At 46.2% G+C, this 20,342-nt stretch overlaps 1 protein-coding gene across 2 annotated transcripts in view; it reads left to right on the top strand.

Moving 5' to 3' along the window:
* Positions 1 to 20,144, top strand: part of gli3 (GLI family zinc finger 3) — a 116,231-nt gene extending 96,087 nt beyond the window's left edge. For both annotated transcript variants that reach the window (XM_084340611.1, XM_084340610.1), the window contains exons 7-15: positions 1,248 to 1,449; positions 3,693 to 3,912; positions 4,928 to 5,041; positions 6,206 to 6,346; positions 13,177 to 13,326; positions 13,446 to 13,610; positions 13,700 to 13,990; positions 15,059 to 15,452; positions 15,921 to 20,144. In XM_084340611.1, the coding sequence (XP_084196737.1) occupies positions 1,248 to 1,449; positions 3,693 to 3,912; positions 4,928 to 5,041; positions 6,206 to 6,346; positions 13,177 to 13,326; positions 13,446 to 13,610; positions 13,700 to 13,990; positions 15,059 to 15,452; positions 15,921 to 18,310 (4,067 nt within the window). In that variant the 3' untranslated portion in view covers positions 18,311 to 20,144. The remainder of the gene's footprint in view (positions 1 to 1,247; positions 1,450 to 3,692; positions 3,913 to 4,927; positions 5,042 to 6,205; positions 6,347 to 13,176; positions 13,327 to 13,445; positions 13,611 to 13,699; positions 13,991 to 15,058; positions 15,453 to 15,920) is intronic.
* The last annotated feature ends 198 nt before the right edge of the window (positions 20,145 to 20,342 follow it).

Here is a 20,342-nt window from a genome sequence, read left to right as displayed (position 1 = left end):
TTCGCCACAAGTGAATTCTCCTAATTCGCTTCTTGTTTAAAAAGTGTCAAATTTCTGAATGTGGAAGGAGGAATTTGTCCGAACCAGGAGAATAAAAATGTTGGGCTTTTTTTCAGGATTGTAAAGAAATAGTGATAAATCAGACGTGTCGAGGAGCGTTATATGACAAACTGCATTGTATTAAGCAATTGTGTGCGCTCATGGATTCGTATGTATATGTGTGTGCCCTTCTCTCGAACACTAAGGCATAAAAAGGACAGATTTTCTATACGGTGACAATGTAAAGGGGATGTTGCTCTCCATACAGCTTCACGCTGTAGTCGAAACTCAAGGCCTACGTATGCCAGAACACCACAGAGGCGTCCACACACACACACACTCACATCCACACACTCTGATTACCATGTGAATGGAGCCTTGGATGTGTCAAACGAGAGATGGAGCATTTACGTTTGCGGAGATGGATGGATTGTGGGGGACGTAAATATGGAGGGGGGTTATCGGGGCTGCGTAAGCCGGTTTTGTTTGCCTTTATAAAATAACTCAAAATGTTTTATTTCCAAGTCTTGAGTCACAAAGTCATTGTGTCAGTTCACGCACAAAGCGCGACATCCCCTCAGCGCTTTTTTTCCCCCCTCCTTCCGTCTCCCTCTGTTTTTCCCTGTCTTGTTTGTGACATCTCCATGTGAAAAGACAACAAAAGTCATGTTTTAATCTCTACCCATGGCTCATTGTATGTGCAGAGAGAATGGTTGTGCCGTTTCCGCCTTTTACCTTTTCAAACCCCCTTTTTAGTATTTCCAGTCAACACTGATTGCATTTGAATAACGAGTCAAATTGGACTTGATTAAATATTACCATACACAGTCAGAGCATTTCTCCAACATAAAAGACATGTTTTCTCATGGATGAAATGCAAGCAGTGCATCAAGTGACAGCTGAACACTCATTCAGATGAGCCTTTTGTCTGATGATTGACAAAAATGTCATCTGCTGGGGTTAGATTAGGTTAGAGTTTGGATGAAGTCGAACAGAAAAGCATGTAGAAACCGGCGAACGCTCTCTTTCGATCTGTAACTAATTTGCAGGAATTTGGCCGATGCTCGTCTCCGAAAGCATGCAACGAGGGAGCAGATAGGCATTCAGTTACACTCCTATGTGGCATTTTAACCTTTCCCGTTCACAGGAGCCACTTGGCTTCTCCTCTGACTCTGATCTCCTCCTCCTCCTCTCTCCTCATCTCGCAGACTCTCGCTTCTCGAGCCCGAGGCTGCCATCGCGGCCCAGCAGGAAGCGCCCGCTGCCCATCTCGCCCCTCTCCGAGCACAGCTTCGACCTGCAGACGATGATCCGCAACTCGCCCAACTCGCTCGTCACCATGCTCAACAACTCCCGCTCCAGCTCCTCCACCAGCGGCTCCTACGGTCACCTCTCTGCTGGGGCCATCAGGTATTATTTTATTTTATTTTATTTTATTCATATTATTTGTTATCATTATTTTCTTGTTTTTTTTTAAATTGGACTTTAATCTAATGGTAAGAAGATAAAAGTCATTCAAGTCATTTGAGGAGGTCTGATGCTGCGTTCACATTCACACAGTCCCATCTCCCTGGTTGGGAAGATAGACGCCAAAAAAAGCCCGGTGTGTTCACGTGCGTCATGTCAGAATGTGACAGCAACATGGAGAAAAAGAAAAAGAAGCTGTCACCCAATGTTTACTTCCGTCCGCCATGTTTCAGCGTCATACAACGTCGACTCGTGTACCAAAGTTTTCTCCAGCTTTCAGATTGCTCTTCAGATTTGAGAGGGCATTCACGTGAATTTTCCCATTTTTCAGATAACTTCGACAGGACATAAACGCAGGGTATTAAAAGACACTATTGTGTTGCATTATGGGAAATGTAGGATTATGTGTTTTCTGGAGCTTGGCCCCTTAATATGGACTTAAGTGAGGATATTTCACAGTGCTGCTTTGAGTCGTGAGTCCCAAAATGTTTTGTAAGTGGAGTAAAAAAATCCCTCTGAACTTATCCTATCCTGTCAGGATCTTTCAGGAGGTTTGATTGATCGTTCCTCTCAAGGTGGTTATTCAGAGACTAACGTGCCAATAACAGATCAACAGGATCTCCCAGGGGGAACGATGCTGCAGATGATCTTCTAATATCATTGATTGGTTGAGTTTTCATACTTGTAGTGCAGAGCCCATCAGTATGGCACCGTGATATGCATTCTGCACAGAGAAAAGGTGGAAAGAAAGTGTGTGGTGGAGCGAATAAGTGCGTGTGTGTGTGTGTTTGTGTATCGTCCGTGTCAAACCCCCGTGTGGGTGACGATCTCCCAGCCAGCCAGTCAGCCTGCCTCCCCGGCGGCTCGTGTCAGTCATCCGGTCCACCTCATGGAAACATCACATACATCACGCCCCGGTACCAGAGGCGAGCGAAGGGGAGAAAAAGAGAAGAAGAGAGAGGGGAAAAGGAAAGATCCATCGCCCCACCCACAGCCATTGATCAGCGATCTGTAAGAAGAGCCTGATCAATCACGCCGCGCGCTCAGCCACTGTCCCGGTGACAGGACCCAAATAGCCAGAGCCAACAGACTGATGAGTGATATGACAAGCGGATGGGCCCCCAAATGTGTCTCGGGCCATTGATTTCCACTCGGCTCGTAATAAAATCAGCAGACATATGGGTCGCGGCGAGAGCGAAGCGTCAGGGCTCAGGATGAATGGAGGCCGCTGCTGTCGAGCCACACAGATCTGTGTTTATCTGCTGGTTCACCTGCGGTTAGACGGACCCCTGAGGGGGTTCGAGTGGCTTCTGGGATGTTTTAGGATAAACAAAGTTGGCGCAGGTTGAGGGTAAATAAACCGAAGGAAACAAGTGTGCTGCGGGAAACCGGGAATTAATTTAGCTTTATTTACATGGCGGTACGACACACTCCAGATTGTTTATCATCTGTATCGTTTGCCCAGTGGAAGAATGACATACTGCCTTACACAGACCACATGATAATTCACCGTGTGCTAACAAGCTGAACATTCATTGGCAGGGATTTGCCGGCAGCCCCACGGTTCCAGCATTACCACACCATCTCCTGTCAGATTGTCCTCAGGGAGGGGGAACTATCCAGAACAATCCATTTATTCACTGTCTTTCCCCTTTTTGTTGCCTCGTTGCCTTTGCAACCGACATTTTAGTGAAGCTGTATTTCAGTTTTATGATTATTTTACCACTGACGGGATGAAATATGGACGCAGCTCTCCTGCCTGTAAAGTGAAGCTAACACAGAAGTGCATTAAACCTGCATCGTTTTCCAGTGATTCCAAAAAGGTGTTCAATCGTATAGAAGCTTATGAGAAAATGACTCTACTTCTCCCTTGATTTACTACGTCAGTAAACAGTTTACTAAGGAGTTTATGGTCTCAATCTGTAGTTTCAAGCCTTCTTTAACACAGCATGATGTTCATTTTGTAAATTATGGTCCCATTTAGACTAAAATAGACAATAAAACTGGGTATGCTTTAGGCCCTAAAGCATACCCAGGGAGAACCTTCTCCAATCAGTATTGTACTGACCTCCATCCTCTAATCCAAATGGTCTCTTCTGGATCCAATGGCTGTCATGCCAAACTTGATACCTCAAGTGGCTTGTATTTGATATATAACTCTCTGTCTTCCTTCTTCCCCCCTCCAGCCCAGCGTTAAGCTTCGCCTACCCTCCGACCCCGGTGGCTCTGCACGTGCACCAGCAGCTGATCGGCCGCCAGCCGGGCATCGTGGGCTCCGCCTTTGGCCACAGTCCGCCCCTCATCCACCCATCGCCGGCCTTCGCCACCCAGAGGCCCGTACCTGGCATCCCCCCCTCCGGGCTCAGCGCCAGCGAGCGCTCAGCCATCTCCAACGACTCCTCACAGGTGAGAGCGGCGGTGCGATTCATCATCACAGGTAATAGATAGCGGCGTCGCATGCCAGCCACATCTCAGTGAGATGCAGCGAGCTAACATGGTACAGGCAGGACCCCCCCCTCCGCGCGCTCATCTCCTGGGAGTTTCCTCCTACTTGTGTTGTCTCTTGTTTTCAGAGCGCCGAGCACGGCCCGCAACGCGCCTGCAGCAAACAACGAGGGGGCTTGTTAGCATAGACTCCCACTGCTGACTCCATTAATCACTAGAGAGGGAACAAGGATATAGAGAGGGAATATTGACATGGATGGATGGATCCAAAGGGGCTTTTTCTCTCCTTCCTCAACCCTTACTGTATGTGCGGGCCCACATTTGAAGTAAATATTCAGTGTTTATTACCCGCCCTCCCTGCTGTTTCCCATCGCTTGAATTTTGTGATATCGCCAATGAGGCCTCGCTCAAATTGGGCACACCAAAATTGCCTTTTCCTTCTCCTGAATAAACAGAATATTGCTTTGGGGCCACAGTTGAATCTCACATATATCATGGAAGATAGTGGGGTGGATGTCACTACTTCTTCTAAAAATATCAACATCATGGGCGTTTTCAGGGAAAAGCAAAGAAACTTCTTTCGTTCTTGTGAGCTTGGTTTGTAACAAGAACTCCCCCAAGGGTGAATTTAAGCCCGGGCCAAAGTCAGGTCATCCATTGGCTCAGCGAATGGTTCATTGAATTGGTTCATGAGTTTGTTTTAATTGCTGTGATTAGAGCGGCTAATGTGATTCGGTGAATTGCACGGTTTTTCATTTGTACAGTCAAAGCTCTCGCCTTGAGCCGAGGACACGGAAGTCATTACGGTGCAACCGCTGTTGTTTTGTCTGCTTGATTAAGTCAATGATTGACTGACTTATAAGCATCGCATGCATTTTTAATGATGACATGAGAAATATAAGTGAAATATAAAGTTAAATCATCCATATAGTCGAACGGGAGGCTGGAAATGATCATCGTGTTTCTGTTTCCGCAGACCAAGCCAACAAGTGAATCTGCAGTGAGCAGCACAGGAGACCCGATGCATCACAAACGCTCCAAAATGAAACCAGAGGAAGAGTTGCCGAGCCCAGGCGCAGTGAGCGTACAGGTGAGCAGTGTTTCCAGATACACTCAAATATACATTCAGTTACAGGCTACAGGGGATTTTCTTTAGCTATCTGGCAACATTGTGGTCGGTAAATCCCAGAATTCACCAGCTATTTTTAGATTTTTATAGGAATCCCATATAATGGCTGGTCACCTGCCAAAGCGGCGGCAACAATAGACAAGCTTACCAGCCACCGTTTGTATTTATGCACCTGCATTCGGCTGTTTGTCGGTGTTAGTTTCCCACCCTGCTCTTATCGCTCGCTGTTTCCCAAGCGAAACAATCCATCGATCTTTGGGGAGAGCAGAAGGAAATTGTTTTTGCTTTTGTTTAATCAAAAAATGTAAGTGGCCGGAGAAATAAAAAGAGAAATGTGATAACGGCAAGCGTTTGCATCTGCAGGAAAAACTTACGAGAGTCAATATTCAGCCTGAGGTGTGCGGTGCAGCACAGGCTCCTCCTGAATTAGCCCACACCAACTCTCCGACTGTGACAGTGAAATATGTCTGGGCTAATAGAGCAACCTACAGCAGGAAAAGGGGGTTAGATTCCTCAAATACTCGCCCCGGTCCTGTCGTATAACAACCCCCAAACACAGAGCGGGGCTTTCAGCGCTACATTTCCGCTCTCCACACTTTTCTCCCAGGCGGACACACAAGGCCAGATTCACAGGGGCGCTGTGGCTCAGACCTGTAACCAAATCCTTTTTGGCTGCGCCTTTCATGTGAACCAGTAAAAAGAATGACTTTTCAGACGGATTTGGATGGACTGATGTTGGGGAGAGGAAGGCAGTTCCTGTAGCTTTTTTACTTTTTACCAGCCTCTCGTCCGTGAGTAGATACGGAAAGAAAATAGCTCCTACATGAAACTGCTCACTGCAAGGTCTGTATATAATCTTGAGTAACCGGGTCAGGGTTTTCTGGAAACAGATGTTGTTGTTGAGTTTTTCATAAAAAAAAAATTGAGTGCCATCTAGTTCCATTATATTCGAGAGGGAGGCTAATATCTCCAAAACTCTGCAACTCACGCCAAAACAATCTAGATGGATAAAAAGTACTGCAGGTAAGAGGTAAGATTTTGGGGTGAACTGTCCAATTAAGTCGATTCATGTACTTACCATGAAATAGTTTTGGCTTGAACTGGGCCTTTTTCTTGTTTCCTCAGGACCACCCTGACGGGATGACCCTGGTGAAGGAGGAAGGAGACAAAGATGAGAGCAAACAGGAACCGGAGGTGGTTTACGAGACAAACTGCCACTGGGAGAACTGCTGCCGCGAGTTCGACACACAGGAGCAGCTCGTACAAGTGAGTACACACACACACACACACACACACACACACACACACACACACACAGACACACACAGACACACAAAAGAATCACATTTCCAGTGGTGGAAAGTAACTAAGTACATTTATTCAAGTATAATTTTGAGGAACTTGAGTGTTTTCATTTTCTGCTACTTCATACTTCTACTCCACTGCATTTATTTAACAACTTAAGTAATGTAGTAACTTTGCAAATCGCAGCCCTAGCTCTGCGTTGCATTTTGGGTAATGTAGGCACCAGGTCGTGAAACATTGTTGGACTCATTATGGACAGTTCGAAAACAAATGAGCAGAACCAGACATATCATCTTTTTTATTCCATGAATTCTTTTTCCTGGTGCCTACATTACCCACAATGCAGCAGAGCCACTGAGTGACATCACTGGAGGCAATTTATCTAATTACATGCAACCTCCTCTGGAGCCACAAAAGGCTTTATGCTTTATACTTCTTTCACAAACGCAGTAGTTCTCCTGTAAACACACTTTAATGTGTAATATTGGTGGAGTTACCCTTTAAGTATATTTTGATGCTCATACTTGGTACTACAGGTAAAACATTTTAATGTATGACTTGTAACAGAGTACTTCTACACTGTGGTATTCATAATTTCACTTCAGTAGAAGATCTGTTAACTTCTTCCATCTAAATCCAGAAATCCTGTGACGGTATGTCAGTAAATTGTGCACAAAAAGGAGCAAGAAAGGCAAAAAAATCTCTGAATCGAGTGTTGCTTTGAAGCGGACAGTTTGCATGTCAGTGTTCTCACCTGACCCCACCTGTTCTCCAGGTCCAGAGCGGGGAAACAGGGTGTATGTAGCTGTAAAATGTCTGAAGACTTACGTGAAAACCTTTCCCCGTGCAGCTACACTGTCTTTCTGGTTTTGTATGCTGTGAGAGTTCCCAGTGTTTCTTTCCTCAAGCTTAGCAGATCCCAGCAACATCAAGCTGCAGCTGTACTGTTCTGCACAACGCCTCCTATCAGGCCGCAAACCCCCGCCTGCGAGCCTGTGCAGCGGCAGCAACAACATACAGTTGGAGTCAGAGCTGCAGGCATTGACTGATACTGCTGCTGGATTCCTGATTGGATCCAGGGACGGTGGTAATGGGCTCAAAAAGCTGGAGAGCACATCTCGCAGCTGAACAGGGGCTAACTGATTTGGCGGGTTAAGCCTTCCCAGAGTCAGGATGTGAGCTCTGTGTACAGCACTGGACTGGCCCTCCTCCTCCCCGCCTGTTATCAGAACTCTCACACAGCACCGGGAGATGGATGGCTCTCATCGCATTGCGCCGGCGGGTTCACCGTTAAGCTAAATATTAATGACATTATGGTCGTGTCGCCCCCACGCTGACGCTATTAGCTCTGCCGCTGTGAACCTCTCACCCGTCATCCAGCCGAAAGAAAGTTGGAGAAGTGGTGAAAATACACCAGTATGATGAAGAAGGGTCGCTGGAGTGCACACACACATGAAACACACATCAGCACACATCTGATAGAAAGATCCTCAGCTCTCCACAGCTGTCTATTTGCCGTCTTGACATTGCAATCCTCAGCCGCGGTGGTAACCCCTATCTATAATTGATATCCTCAGCGCGGAATGGGGCTGCCTCCCGTGTTTGAAGGGCTCGGCTCAAAGGTTGAGCATCTTGACAACTTCTTGCCCCTGTTTCAGGGGGCGGGATGAGTTGAGGTGGTTGGAGAGGAGAAGGGGGAGGATGGCTTTCTTAATGGAGGAAAAGCTCGCTCACATCCTCCCCCTGCTGTAGTCACACCAGGTGGCCATCCGAGCAAAACAATGTCCTCTCATTCCTCCACAACCTTGCCAAGCCGCACTTATTATCAGATTGCCGTGTAGACAGACACCCAGCAAATCCTTATTAGTTTTCCATTTTTTTTTCCCATCTCGGAATTGTTTTTTTTTTTTTTTCTTTTTCTGATATTGCATTTTATTTCTCATTTTCTATGCACGCGCAGATATGCAGAGAGATGCCAATAAAAGTCTTCGCCTACAGAATCCCTGCCCTCTAATTCAGCAGAGCGGACGAGAAAATGCTCTTATCTCAGCGCACCCCCACCCCCTCTCAGTAATAGGATAAGTACAGTATTTGGACCACAGTGGCTCTCCTCGCACACTGGGAGGGGTTCGGGGGGGTGGTGGTGGGGGGATTTCCATCTAACTAAACAATGGAGCGTCCCTTCCCCCTGTACTTGTCTTCTGAAATGGCTTTAGGGGGAAAAAACATGATGAGAAAAAAAAAAAATTGCAGTTTCTCCTTGGATTGAACCAATTTAACTACTCTGTTGAGTTTGCACATGGATCCGTAGTCTGGCAGGTTTTTAAAACGTGCTCAAAAATGACACGTCTACGTCACGAAATAAATGTTTTTGCGAAGTACTGGAAGTCTGCACCGATTCAAATATTTTTCCTTTGTTGGCCTAATTTTAGAATTAAGCCTCCACACCACCCTCATCGCTTTCCACCTTGTTCAAAAGCGCTCCCGCCGCGCTCTTCATGCATATTTTTACTCTCTCCAACGTGCTCTCACCATGACAAGCCACGGCGTTCCTTTATCATCCGCGTTTAAGCGCTCTCGGTGCAGCCGATAAGATAAACATCAGATCTGTGCAATTTAGCTCACTTATCTGGCCTACCCAGTCAGCAAAAGCGAGGCGGGTGTCAATTTTAGTTTGCCGTATTTATTTCATTTATTACATTTCGACTCTCTATACCTCTCCATCTCCCTCTCTCTGGCTCGGCTCCTTATTCTTCGCTTCCCTCTGTTTTTTTTTTATTTTGGGCACAAACCTCTCCCTCACTCGTTTTCTCTTTCATTCCCCTCTCCCTCCCCTCTTTCCCCTCGGAGGGAGTACTTTTTAAAGATAAGGCCTGGTGGCTTCTTTAATGTCTCTCTTGAAGTGGGCTTTTTTCACTCCGTTTTGTCGCCGGAGATGCCAACCCCACACTCCCATAATTCCCTAATATGGCCTTGCTCAACAATCTTTTATTATTTTCTCACGGATCTATTACTGATACTTCGCTGCAGAGAAATCTACAAGGGAGCTATTTATTTTCAGCGCACTTGTATGAGGAAAAAATTTATGTAAGCATTTTCTTTCCTCTGTGTGGCAAAGCAGTTTTTTTGAGTCAAGTGTGGCGTTATGAAAGGTGATCGGATTTGAATCAGCGTGAAAGTTGACTGTTTTCTCATCACACAGATTTGATAAAGTACTTTGTGTAGTTTATTATTCTTCACATTCTTTGTAAAAATTTACTTTTTTTAAGATAAACTGTTGCTGCCAGTGGTCTCTCAATCAAAACAAAACAAAATACCTAAGCAGCGTAGGATCATGGGAGTTGTTGTCTTCATTGTTTACAAACCACCATTGTTGATGAAAACGTCATTCACGCAGAAATGTCCATGTACAAGTTAAGTTTCAAAGTTTTTTCGTGTTTAGTCACATTCGCCAACAGGACTGCAGAGAACATGAGGAGCAAACACAGAACATGAGGAACGAAACAGGACTGGAGAACAGAGAACGCAGGACTGACATGGGAAACAGGCGAAATCACAGAGAGTGAAGGGAAAACACTGGCGTAAATACAAAGGAATGATTGACAAATGAAACACAGGTGTACACAGTAAAGGCGCGGGAAAGAGACAAAGACAGGAAGCGGAAAGACCCGTGAGGATATAACTACAAAATAAAACAGGAAATATCTAAACTGAAAACCATGACACCGCTTCCTTGAATAAAATGTGTACAACTCAACAAAATATAAGTTTTAGCCGTTTTTAGACATTTGAATGCAGAAATGTTGCATATTATATCTTTAAGAATTCAGGTTCTGTACTTTTATTGTGGGCCTACAAACAGACTCATTTTCAAGGTTGTTTTAGACGACATATGGGGGGTGTCTGATGGTTTGGTGGTCTGTATGCGTGTGTTCCCACAGCTCGTCGGGCCTACCACTCTGTTCCAGGTCACCTACATAGGTGGCGCTGTGATGTCCTTGTTCTTAGATGGGGAGCTGGCTCTCTCTGTGTGCAGCCTTGTCGAGGCGGCTGCTGCGCTCCTCCCCGGTGTTAAAGGGAGATAAACGCGGGCGCAGTCTGAAGCCAGCCCCCCTCTCTGGCTGCTGGCGCAGGCTTTTAATTGGTAAAATGCAGATTTTTTTTGATCAGGAGAAGGATTAGGCCCCTTATCTGTCAAGAGTATCTTACTCTAAGATGAAAAGACTGTGCTGAATTACACATGCCAATTCTAGCTCCCTGCCCCCTGCTCGCTCGCTCACTTAACGCTCGTCCTCCCGCCTTCCTTCACTCGCTAAATTTTCCCCCCTTTTCTACGTCCTCCCTCCTCCTTTTCCCTCCCTTCTTTGCCTTTTTCATGCTCCTTTTTCCCCACTCTCTTTACACAAAGCACTTCAGCGGCTGACATCACAAAAGAGCATATGATTTATTAGGCGGTGTTTGATAAAGCTAAACGGTGTTGCGGGTCCCACAGCTTAGTGAAATTGCCTTGTAAACAGGCCCTCTTTTCATGCACGCTTGCATTCTAATGCATGAGGCCCGTGTCCCAGAGAGAGTTTGATAAGGAGACATGGAGACGGATACTGAAGTGGGCAAAATGCTGGGAAATAAATAGCAAAAGTAATGTGTGTAGAGGCGGAGCGTTTGCATTGAGGGAAGGAAAATCGTTTTAAATCGGAGGCTTTTATTTTGTTTTTTTTTTTTAGAAAACATAAAAAACTTATGGATGTTCTTGCAATGTAGGCAAGCAGCAGGGGTCTGGACCAGGTAAACAGTGTCTGCACCTGTACATATATATATATACATATATGTGTGTGTGCGTGTCTGTGTGTGTGTGTGTGTGTGCACCTCTCATACGTCACAGACGGCTTCAGTGTCCCCTGTGTCCGTGTCCCTGGCGCTCCCTGTCGAGCGACTCCCTCCTAAATCCATCTTGGTGGCGTTTTTACAGTTGTTGGCCGATAAGCTGGCAGGGGGAAGATGAATAACCTGCCGCGCCACCGCTATCAGCACCTGTTTGTCGATTTAGCCGGCCAACGGGGCCTGTCTGCTCAGCATGGAGATTATTGATTCAATAAGAATTGCCATTAGATCATGCCATTAGGTTTCTCGGCGGCCCCCTCTCCCCGCGCTGTCTGTCCCCCTCTCTGTCAGCTCCGAGGCTCATGCATCACACCCGTCAACGACCTCCTTCATTTGTACAAACAGGCCGCGAGTGTGTATCCGTCTGTGTGTGCATTTGCTCGTGTCGTGCCAGCCACCCGCGTGATCCAACACCATGGCGCTCTCCCATCGCTCTCGGCCGGGGGATATTGAATGGTGGTCACAACAGACCGATGGCTTGCCACAGGGATTCCCTCACAGAGAGAAAGAAAAAGAGAAGACGAGTCAGGTTTTCCGAGGCTCTGACCAAGACGGGGAGGAGATCAATCTTGGAGAAACTTCACTAACGTCTGTGGTCATCCAGTCCCCAATCATTTTCCGTGGAATTAGTCTTGTTTTGTCACTTTGAAATTAAAAAATGTCAAGTGAGAATAATGGAGGTCCTTTGCGGATATATTAGTGTCAATTTCACTCTTTGCCTGCGCTGTCGCACCCTGCTGTTACTGCGCTGACTCATTTTTCGATACTCCTCCTTTGCTGGTAAGCCGGTGCAGCGGTTGTGTAGTTAGAAGAGACTCTGGGTCAAAAGATTGAAAATAGCGGTTCATGCAGGATGTCATGCTCATGATCTGGCCAGTGGGCAGGGCACTCCGAAGGTACAAAGATGCCATTGTCAGAGCCGTGTCATGCCTGGAGGGGAACTGACCCTGGATGCTTTATTTGCTCTGGTTCTGCATTTTTATCGCTCGACAATCTTGCGCGTAAATGCTCAAAGAAAGCATGTTTTCCCCAGACAATTAAGAGCATTCAAGTCTCTATTTATGTCCCTTCCTTCTCCTCTGTTGCCATCCGTCCCTCTTCATTCAGCCCCAAGGTAAAAAGACTCTTCTCCGCTGCTCAGGAATGTAATAATACTGGTTTCTTTTGGTCAGGATATTGTGTCTGTCTCCCTGGATTTAAATTGCTCCCGGAAAGGCACTTCAGAGGCCACCACAGTGTTGTCTCTGAAAGAGAGCCAGATGTTGACTATGTCCCCGGAGGGTCTGCATGGCTTTTTCTCTCCTTGCCGCCTTCATTCCTCTGTAACATCCACCATTTACCCCTTTTTACAAGACAGTTAGTGAGAAAAGAGGAAGAAAATAGGAAGAGAGAGCGGGATTGAGCGAGAGAAAGGTGGCACACAGATATAATGCTTGGCTGGAGTTGTAAAGCCCTCGCATTTCAGATGCCTCGACTGAACTTTTGATTTCTCACCACCACCCTCCCACCTCCCCTGCTTCCTAAGCCTCAGATTGGAAGTTGCCACGGCAGCACAACTGTCAGCACTTGTCATGGAGGGGCGAGGGCCTCAGTGTGATGCCAAGTGACAGGGTTTTATTTGAAAATCCTGTTCAGATCGGACACTGAGACTCACAAGTCTGCCTTTTTTCCCCAGTGTTTGTGCAGAGAAAGAGAAAGGAAGAAAGGAAAGGAAGAGTTAAATAAAATGAGATGGAACAGAGATGGTACCGCATAAAAATAAATGGAAAACAGGAATTGAGAATGTTAATGTTAATTTTGCCTCCTCAAGCTGAACAACAAATAATTTCAAGGCAAAATAACACTGCACTTAGTCCTTAATTCTTCACTTATGATGGCTTTGATTAAAGTTCTGTCGTCTTCTTTCCTAGCACATCAATAACGACCACATCCATGGGGAGAAGAAGGAGTTTGTGTGTCGGTGGGAGGAATGCTCTCGAGAGCAGAAGCCCTTCAAGGCGCAATACATGCTGGTGGTCCACATGCGCAGGCATACCGGGGAAAAGCCCCACAAGTGCACAGTAAGGATACAGCTATTAGCTCAGTTGACTTACATTTCTTTGCAGATGAAATGTTATTTTACATGTAAGATTCAGGCTGTTTTAATGATGTCCTCTACCTCTTCTTTGTCATCCCATAGTTTGAGGGCTGTGCCAAGGCCTACTCTCGTCTGGAAAACCTAAAGACTCACTTACGATCCCACACTGGAGAGAAACCTTATGTGTGTGAACATGAAGGCTGCAACAAGGCCTTTTCCAATGCGTCAGATCGGGCGAAACATCAGAACCGCACACACTCAAATGAGGTACGGAGAAATTTAATTTCAGGCAGTTATGTTGTTTGAATATGTTTACAAGATGCTTCTCACACCTTACCTTCTCTTTTCATTTCTAGAAACCGTATGTGTGTAAAATCCCAGGCTGCACGAAACGCTACACGGACCCAAGCTCCTTACGCAAGCACGTGAAGACGGTGCACGGGCCGGAGGCGCACGTCACCAAGAAACAGCGTGGAGATTACCCACGCCCTCCGCCTCAACCTCGGGAGCCTGGGAGCAATGGTCAGGGCCGGTCGCCAGGGCAACTGCCCCTGGGCGGGTACACGGACCAAAGGGAGTACAACCATGCTACCTCAAAACAGGACGAATGTCTGCAGGTCAAGTCCATCAAGACAGAGAAGCCCATGGTGAGACTCTGATTTTGCTGACACTCACATCTTTAACACTGATTCTTTTCTAATACTTTTACTATTAATTCCTTTACTTTAACATAACTTCAACATCTAGTTTTATGGCTTCTGTGTGATTTAACATTGAAATGGGGGCATGCGCATTTAATCTTGAAGTCTTCTAACGAGTAAACCTTTTCTTCTATCCAATGCTTCGGCATTTCTCTCCTTCCCTTTCTAAGGACAGTGGGTAATCAGGTGAGATGGGTATCCCTTCATGTTGCATTTGTGAAATATTCCTTTCCAAGTCTAACTTTTTACTTTTCTTATTCATCGTTTTATTGTCTGGTGGACATTTTCTCATCCCATCACAACTGTTTGACTTGACTTTCACCCAAAACACGCCAGATTCTCATTGTAGGTTTCCCCCCACCCCTCACATTCATAAAAAGTTTATTCTTCCCATTTCATTGTACAAGACTTTGAAGAGTGGCAATGATTTTTTTTTTTGCTTTTGGTCAGAACTGTGAGAGCATTTGAAAGTTTGTCTGATACTGCCCAGAGCTTCACTGTGCAGCCAAATTCATTCACACAGTAAACAAGATGAATGCCCTCTAAACTCTGCTGACACTTGATGCCAAAAAAGTAATTCCATTATTCCTCAGTGCAACATAGTCCCTAAAATTCAGTAAACAACCTAATTATGCACTGGCCTGTCTCATAAGAGACCTTTATCCTATTTGCCTATCCCCTGAAAACAACCCAAAAATGATTCTCTTTAAAAATGTGTTTTGTTTGTGTGTGTTGGATCACAGGGGAAGGCATTACTCATGCCCCAATAATGTACAAAACATTCTCTTCCAAACAACTTTTTTCTACAAGAATAAATACAGAGGTTGGTTCTCTTGGTTGAAGAACCAGCTCAAACCGCAATGAGATGCTATTGTGAACACACTTTCATGAATAATTATCATTGTCTTGTGACATTGGAATAAGGGTTAGGGTTAGAAACTTGATAATCATCTGCTCTTCTTCCTCTCCTCCCTTCTCGCAATCTTTTCTTCTACCCTGTTCTGTGTCTATCAGACGTCTCAGCCAAGCCCTGGCGGTCAGTCTACATGCAGCAGTGACCAGTCCCCAATCAGCACCTATCCCAGCAGTGGAGTCCAGCTTGCTGTGAGCGCCGGACGCTCGCCAGGGGAGGGGCTGGAGGAGAACGAGGAGAAAGAGGAAAATGCAGAGGAGGCCGACGAGGAGTGTGAGGGTGAGCCAGCCCCCATCATGGACTCCACAGTCTCCACGGCAACCACGGCCATGCTGACCCTGCAGGCGAGGCGATGTGTTGGCCGCCCCGTGCGCTGGATGGAGCACATCAAGATGGAGAGGTTGAAGCAGGTGAATGGAGCGCTGCCCAGACTGGGGCCCCTGTCCCCTACACCGCCCCCAAAAGGTTCCACACTACCCAACATCCTGGGGAAGGGTAAGAAAAAACTTTTTTTTTAGCTTTTTAAAGTTTTTATGTAGTATGTAGTGTCCTTATTTTGACATGTGGTTGAGCTTAGGCGGGCAATTTACAGTGAAAAAGCACTGAATTAACACAACACACACACTGAGAAAGAGATTATCCTGGATTCCATCTTGCCCATTTTGGCTGAAGCATTCAGGCAAAACAAATGCTTAAAATTTACTGTTCCGCTGTAAAATGGTATCAAAACCATATCAAGCCGAATATCATATCAGAGAAAATAGCATGTAACAACATTTCATGGCCGAGTGCTGCTTGTTGTCTGTGGAAACATCTGTTTGAGGGATCTCTCCACACTTAACCTCAACTTATTTGGCTGTTTCTCATCCTTCTATAACCTCCCTTTTACGACACAATTTTCTTGTTCTCGCTATCTGTGTCCAAACTTTACTCATTCTTTTTCCCCTGTCTGTTTCTCCCCAGGATCCTGTCTGGGCAGGCAGTGGGGGGTGTCTGCTCCTCAGCCACCTGCTCATGCTGAGCTGGGCAGCACAGAGCTAACAGTGCTTAATCTGCTCCGAGACCGGCGTGACAGCAGTGGCAGCGCCACCAGTTCAGCCTACCTGAGCAGCAGTCGGCGCTCCTCAGGCATCTCCCCCTGCTTCTCCAGTCGACGCTCCAGCCAGGCTTCCCAGAGTGAGGGTACGATGGCAGCCGCCCACCACCGCCGCCTCCACAACCTTAGCTCCACCGACTCTTACGACCCTATCTCTACTGATGCCTCCCGCCGGTCCAGCGAGGCAAGCCACTATGGAAGTGGCTCAGGAGGTGGGGGTGGAGGGATACTCTCAGGTGGGGGCTGTGGAGGTGTAGGGGGAGTAGGTATAGGAGGAGGAGGGGGGTCACGAGGGATGCTCAATTTAACCCCAGCGCAACACTACCACCTGAAAGCCAAGTACGCAGCAGCAACTGGCGGCCCACCTCCCACACCTCTACCCAACATGGAGCGCATGAGCTTGAAGACTCGCATGGCCATGATGGATGAGGGCGGTAGCAACCACTCTTTGCCACCTCTAGTCAGGCCACATCGATGCAGTGATGTCACCAACGGGTACACCAATGGGTATACGGGGCATGCAGGTTACAGGAGGAGGGTCCTCTATCCTGGTGAGGGACCACTGAATGGCAACCGGAGGGCCAGTGATCCAATTCGGACACAGGCTCCTGATATGTGCAGTCTGCCTCCAGTGCAACGCTTCAACAGCCTTAACAACCTCCACCCTCTTCCACCTCTGTCTCATCAGTCTACGCCTGAAACTCGCAACTTTAGCTTACAGAACTACACGCGCTCAGAGGGCAACCTGCAGAGAGGCTTGCAGCACTCACCGTACACCCCTAGCATCGCAGAACACGCAGCCTTAGAAGCCCTGGCCATGGAGGATGACGGCGAGGCTTGCCTGTTGCTTGGGGATGAGGATATGCTACCAGATGACTTGGTGCAGTATCTCCACTCCCAGGTTCAGGTGGATGGTGGCTCCTACATGCACATTGAGGACCAAATAGCATCTATCCAAAGGGACACCTCCAATCCATCAGTGGAGGAAATAGATCAGATCCAGACGTCAGGGTTGAATATGGCCTTCCCTGGGTCCCACAGTCTCCAGAACAATCCGATAGGAGAGCGGAAGAGCCCTAGTAAGCTTCCCATCCAGTGGAATGAAGTGAGCTCGGGGAGTGCTGACAGGTCTCCTCAGAGGGAACTAAACCACCAGACACAGTGTGGAAGGTGGTCGGGCTCAGAACATGGACCTGTATCTGCACCTTTTGGCAGGTTTGGAAACATGGTGGTTCAGCAACAAGTGCCCCATGATTTCCAGAACAGTTGTGCCCAGGCTAATCAGTCTCAAAGTGCTTGCTGTGTCAACCCTGCGGTGAAGCTAGAGACATCGCCTAACTCCTGCATGGAGATGAGAGGTACTGGTCACAACTCTACAAACGTTTTCGGAAGGCCGAACCTCTCACAGATCATCGATGGGCCTCTTCCGCAGGGCTTCAAACAGATGGCCTCCAATGGACCTCAAAAACAGAGCCACTTCCAGCAGAACCACAACAGTAGCACCTCTTGCCAGGTTGGGAACAACCTACTTCTTAGCAGGGTCTCTATGGACAACCTACCCAGCCTCTCCCAGGGAACTGCTCTTCATCACAATCGACAGGTCCATGCCCCTCGTCCACCGATCAACAGTTACAGGAACTTAGTCAGGACCCAGCAGTACCTCAATCCCGAGAACTCCGGTGAAATCCAGGCTAGTCTCAACCAGCAGCAACAACTGCAGAGAAGTGGGGACCAATGTTCCCTTGCGCATCAGGTATCTGGGCTGAAACTGGAGGCCCCAGACCATGGATACTTAGAGCAGGGCTTCAGTGACTGCCTCGTTTATCAACCAGCAGATCACAAGGCCTCCGCGTTTCCTGTCCTGGAGGACCAGTGCTTACTGGACTCCATGGCTGAGTCTGTGGGACAAGGTGGTGGCGGTGGCAATGGGAACTCGGTTGCCCTTCTCTCCCCTGGTGCAGACCAGGTGACCAGCACAGTGGACGGCAATGTGCCTGTTGTATTAGATGAGGGGGTAAGTCTGGACTTTGGTGTCATGCTGGAGGATGGCTTCGACCAGGGTAGCCTGGTCTCAGGGGTGTTGAGTCCCTCCATCTTCCAGGGTCTGTCCAGGACCTCATCACGCCTGACCACCCCTCGAGCATCCGCGGCCTTCCACAGTGTGGCGCCTGGCCTGAACAACATGGCGATCGGAGACATGAGCTCTCTCCTCACCACACTTGCTGAGGAGAGCAAGTTCCTGGCTATCATGCAGTAGCTACTCTCTCTCTCTCAGCTTTCTCCTCCCTTAGGAAAAATGGAAAAAAAGGAAGAGAAAAACTCTGGTGTATGTGAAGATTAAGACCAAAGTGGCAATTATGAGAACTTTATTATGTACTTAAAAGTGTTGTGGAACTGGCAGTTGCCAAATCCCATTTATTTTGTAAAAATGTCATCCCACACAGAAACGGGATATGTCAAAATTATGTATAGATAAATAGTTATATTCCTTTTCTGGAATGTAGGCTATTTTTGGAAGCTCTTCTCTTTGTATTACTATGTGATGGTGAGCAGAACCTCACTTGTTTAAAACAGTATTCTGTGTATTGTCACTGTTTTGCTGTACACACTGATGGTAAAAATGCATGTATTCAAGGTTAAACATGAACACTGTCTATATAAGTACATAGACTAGCCCATGTGCCAAGTATCTACCATTCTGATCGCACAGGTACAAAGTCGCTAAATCCACTCTCATCACAGCAGGTCAGACATGGGTTGTTAATTTAACAGGCCCTGATGGTAACTTTATATAATAAGTTTTAATAAGTGGTGTATTTACATTTGTTGTCATTTTGTTTGTATGTTCCTTTTGTGAATCTGTAAATGTTTCAGTGCTTCTACCAAGTTTTACCAAGTGGTGTTTTTGTCAAGATTAACTGCGGTATGGTATCGAGTCCAAAAAAAAAATGGACACATCCAAGTCTTCAAGGCACCGTAGATAGTCGTCTACTTGATAGTTAGTCTGCTAAGGTACTCACAAGTGTATATAACAGTGTTTTTATATTCTGTTTGTGATAATCTTGATTATTGACGTTGGATTGCACGGTTGCTCGGAGCTGATATGAACGTGGACATTTTCTCCTTGATGATCAAAGGTCCCATTTGGTGCTTTACGTATGCTTACATAAATAGATATGAGTACTCCATGTTTTGAATCTGTCTTAATGACCAACGGTGGTCCACAGCACATGAACTTCCCTCTCATGATGATAAATGCTGTAAAGTGATGTGTTTTGTTTCATAGGAAAATCATCCGTATTGTTTTTCTCCAAAGCTCTTAAATTCAGAATGTGTACTGCCATCAAGTATTGCAGTGACTTTGTCAACAGTGTTAGTATTGCCTTGCAGTCTTATGTGACTGAACACAGAATATTGAGTAGTTTACCTTTTATTCAGCGTCAAAGCAATGAGGTACAAATTGTTTTATTGTTCTTTGGTACTTTTGTCATTTTTGTAGCTGTGCATTGATGGTGTTTTTATTTTTGTTTTTTTTTTTGTTTTCTTTGGTCAAAAAAGTAGAAATCATTTCCTTTGAAGGAGGGAAATTACATTGAGGTATGTGCCTTATAAGTATCTGCCTGTCGGTAAAGAGAAAGATCACTGCCAATCTTCCATTGTGAATTATGAAAAAATTAAAGATAAACATTTAAAGTGTCTCGTGAGGCCTGAAAAAAGATAAAATGACAGAACATTTATATAAGAAAAGTCTGAATATCAGAAAAGTTAAGATTTGCGAAATGCATTCTACTTTTCTTTGTTTTTGTTTTTTTTTTTTTAAGTTTTCACATTTATTGTGCTCTTTTATATATAATGTGTAAATACAATACTCTTTCTGTAGGTTTAGCAGAGGAAATGGGGAGTATCCTGGGGCCAATAAAGAATTGACTTTGAGAGCAGGGATTCCCAGGCCCTGGGTAGAGGCCAGACAGATCTGGCTCGGAGCGGAGCTTCACGGGCCCTGCGCACTGCCCCTCCGCCAGAAGAGCCACTTTGCTCTTTTATAACTGACTACAAATGTTTGTATGGTTTTAATAAAAATGGAAATTATATTTTAAGTCTCTTCTCTTCTTTATATGCTGCCTGAGTCTGATAATAGATAAAAGATACTGGTTTGAATTATGGTTTGTTTCCACCAGACAGAAGACAAATAGAACTTCTGTACTGTGTGGACACGCGCTGCCAAACCACATCCAAAGAAACCGTGTGATGAGCTGTGACAAGACAGTAAATTAATATATAGCCTGATG

The sequence above is a fragment of the Pagrus pagrus genome, assembly GCF_965226575.1.
Source record: "Pagrus pagrus genome assembly, chromosome: 20".
NCBI lineage: Eukaryota > Metazoa > Chordata > Actinopteri > Spariformes > Sparidae > Pagrus > Pagrus pagrus.
Note: the sequence above shows the minus strand (reverse complement) of the source record. Positions and strands in the feature narration are given on the sequence as shown.